We start from the raw sequence: 3,726 nt of genomic DNA, 5'->3' as shown, positions 1-3,726 counted from the left end.
AAACCAATCATAACAACATTCTACGGTTCTAGCACTGATCAATGGAAAATTATTTTATTATTATTTTTTTTTTAAAGGGGTTGGTGCGGCTGCCCTCAAGCCTTGATTAATGAAATTGCAGAATACAAGGGGGGGGGGGGGGAAATTATTAGATAGTCTCAGACTATGATATACGTGGTGGCCGGAGTGATATCATTAGTTCATATGATTTGTACTTATTTCTAATTGGTTTCTTAATTTTTTTTTCACTCCCTGCAAGGTTCTCATCAAATTCGAGTGATATTATTGGCCTAAATCACTGTATGGAAATGTCACGTGATAATCCAGGACCCCAATCAAGCAAGATAGATATTGGAAACTAATCACGTACTTTGGCTTTGGCATACTAACACAAATCTTTTAGGTCAGTTTTTAAAGATCATCGTTACAAAAAGTTAATTAGAAACGCAAGACAATATTAAATGTGTATTCATGGAGTGATTATTTTTCTTCTGTAAATATAGTTTTTGAGTGGAAATCTAAACTATGAATCTTTCCGATCGTAGGATCCCAAAGATATGATGATCGTTTTAGTGGTGTTTCAACTAAGGAATCGATCAGTTCTCTCTCATTCATGTCAAGTTTAAGGGTATGCCTTGAGTCCCATCGATTGTCTCTGATCGAGGGATTAATCTCAACGAATCTCTTAACAAAAATCCTTACGAATTGATCGAGAGATTTCTGAAATAGGAGCTGATCCAACAATATTATCGATAATGTTGGATCAGGGTTAAGACACTAAAAACAAGCATGAATTCATTAATTCTTTTTGCTTCCATTTTAAGTAATGAGAGTAATATATAATTTTGCAAGTTACTATATGTATGACCAATCTGCTATCTGGAGTGCAATGTTGCAAAGTTTCTATTGGTTTATGAGGATGATAATTGTAGCAGCTGGTAAACTGTCAGCGGGAAATTGGGCTATAATTGGTTCAGCTAGCTAGCCATACAGCACATGCTTGCTGTCAATCTGTTACGTTATGATAATATATGCAAATTAAGGTCAACTCTTCTTTTGTGCCCTTGAAGGAATGAAGAGTCCGAGCGTCCTAATATATTCTGGATCAAATGCTTATGCAGCCTAATGCCTATATTAATTCAAATACTATCCCATAAATCAACTAGCTAGGGTTTATAATTCTTCTCATCTGATCATTGCATATGATTCTTAATATCCTGAGTAGTTATATCAGAGATTCAAACAAGACAGCCAAAACCAATCAAAAGTCAATCGAAACGCCAAGTAATGACAGCCACTCTTAGCGGGTAACCTAGTACGTACTATATAAATTAACATTGCTAGTTAGTATTGTATCTACACAAGAAACCCAACTAATTCCTAAGAAGCTTCTACGTTTCTGTGATTAGGACATGGCTACTTCAAAGCTTATCTTCATCCTGATCCAAGGGATCGTTCTGCTTTCTGTCCTTGACTTTGCAAATGCACAAGGACTGAAAGTAGGGTTTTATGCAAAGTCATGCCCGAAAGCAGAGGCCATAGTCAAGAAGGTTATCTCTCAAACCATGGCGGTAGCACCTTCACTCGCTGGTCCTTTGCTGAGAATGCATTTCCATGATTGCTTTGTCAGGGTACGTATAACTCAATCATCCATTTTGTTTAAGTTCTTTTTTGATTATTCGACTCACGAGCTAATATACTCTGAATATGCAGGGTTGCGACGGTTCAGTGCTATTGAATTCTTCAACAAACCAAGCCGAAAAGGATGCACCTCCAAACCTAAGTCTTCGAGGGTATGGAGTCATTGACAGAGTTAAGTCTGCTTTGGAAAAAGCATGTCCTGGAGTAGTTTCATGCTCTGACATCGTAGCCATTGTAGCTAGGGATGTGGTTGTCGCGGTAAGTAGTACAGATCATCATGTGGTTGTTTAAGTTTGACATACATTATTGACCGTATTTTCAAACATTGATCTAATTGACATGGATCAGGACATGGGAGGACACTGGGATGTTGAAACTGGACGAAGAGATGGTAATGTATCAAGCATGACAGATGCCTTGCTCAATCTCCCATCACCTCGTTCAAACATCACTATACTAAAATCAAGCTTTGCACAGAAGGGTCTAAGCGCTAAAGATCTTGTAGTACTATCAGGTATACCTAATTAATCACGGCAACCATATATAATGGATCACATGTAGTACTAAAATTATTCGATTACTTCGCTAACTATATGATTTACTTGATACAGGGAGTCACACCATTGGGACGTCTCATTGCTCTTCCTTCAACAATCGTCTTTACAACTTCACCGGAAATGGCGATACCGATCCCACCTTGGATAACAACTACATTGCAAGGTTGAAGTTGAAATGCAAGCCCAACGACCAAACAACTCTCGCTGAGATGGATCCGGGGAGTTTCAAGACATTTGACGTCTCCTATTATACTCTTGTGGCCAAGAGAAGGGGTCTCTTTCAGTCAGATGCAGCTCTTCTTGATGACAGTGAGACCAAAACTTACGTTACAAACCATGCCACACCAAAGGGAAAAGCTAGTTTCTTGAAGGATTTTGGTGTTTCAATGGTGAAAATGGGTAGGATCGGAGTTCTCACGGGGAATGCAGGAGAGATCAGGAGAGTCTGCAGCAAGATTAATTAATTAATTAAGGATAATGTCGAACGTGATCAATAAAGCTTATCTGTTTCCATCTTGATACAGGTTGTATTTGTATGATTTCTTGATGATTTTATGTTTTCAGGTTGGTATTGGTTTGAACGTTGAAGTGTTCAATAAATAATATGACATTCATTAATTAATTTAATTTTATCAAAGAATCCACTACTAGAAATTTCCCCATTTCACACTGATTTGAATTAGTCCCTATTGGGACAAAGCACACTGATAACAGTGGCTAATGCCAATAGCCACTATGCAGCCACTAATTCCCTATCAGTCCCCTCTATAGCAGGTGCTATTGGGACAATCCACACTGATAAAACATCAGTGGCATCCCAAAACCCAATGCTGCAAGATACCTTTTTCCTTCCCACTGTTACTGAATCAGTGTGTATTCTGAATGGCACCAACATCAGTGTCAAAATTGGGAGTATATATAAAAAAAAATAACTCAAAATATACTGTACAATTCATATAAAACTTCAAATATACTATATATTTCTAAAATATACTGTACAATTCATAAAAGTAAAACGAAACTACAACATAAAAAAACATAAATCTCTTCATGTTCCTCCCCTTAGCTGCATCTGCTACCTCTACCCCTCCAGCAACTTTCATATGCTTTCTGTCAAATAAATCAAAAGCTCAATAAAAGACTTTCAACATACACAAGAATGAAACTGAGATATAGAGCAGCCAAAATAGCAAATTTATTCAATTCAATCAGTATCCTAAATTTAAATTTGTTAACAACACATAACAAAAATGTCTACGAATGAAAATAATGAGTTCTTGTATATGATTATTAAAAAACGCCACTGATACCAAAACAAGATACAAAGCTAATACCTATTAGTTTCTTATGGTTCCTGTACGATATCTGTATCTTCTTAATAATGCTTTAGCTTCCGGCAAATTAAAGACTAAGGCAGTGATGATAGGCAATGAGTATGTAGTCATCTCCAAAAATTTGAATCTTGAAATACTTGTGCTTTACCTGATTAACTGTAGTAAATCCTTGCCGTAAATCTTGAACTTGTGAA

The 3,726-nt window shown here is 36.8% G+C and overlaps 1 protein-coding gene across 2 annotated transcripts; it reads left to right on the top strand.

Moving 5' to 3' along the window:
* Window positions 1–1,177: 1,177 nt before the first annotated feature.
* Window positions 1,178–2,816, top strand: LOC133733511 (peroxidase 27-like). 2 transcript variants are annotated; one of them, XM_062161133.1, is made up of 5 exons: window positions 1,178–1,315; window positions 1,410–1,631; window positions 1,714–1,899; window positions 1,990–2,155; window positions 2,253–2,816. In XM_062161133.1, exons 2-5 carry the CDS (start codon window positions 1,413–1,415, stop codon window positions 2,660–2,662), a joined length of 981 nt encoding a protein of 326 aa, XP_062017117.1. In that variant the 5' UTR covers window positions 1,178–1,315; window positions 1,410–1,412; the 3' UTR covers window positions 2,663–2,816. The 2 variants fall into 2 exon arrangements, with proteins under 2 accessions (XP_062017117.1, XP_062017116.1); XM_062161132.1 differs by lacking the exon at window positions 1,178–1,315 and having other exon boundaries at window positions 1,362–1,631.
* Window positions 2,817–3,726: the final 910 nt, after the last annotated feature.

Source organism: Rosa rugosa, chromosome 2, assembly GCF_958449725.1.
Source record: "Rosa rugosa chromosome 2, drRosRugo1.1, whole genome shotgun sequence".
In the NCBI taxonomy this organism is placed as follows: Eukaryota; Viridiplantae; Streptophyta; class Magnoliopsida; order Rosales; family Rosaceae; genus Rosa; species Rosa rugosa.
The sequence above is the reverse complement of the archived record's forward strand: the minus strand, read 5'-3'. Positions and strand labels throughout refer to the sequence as shown.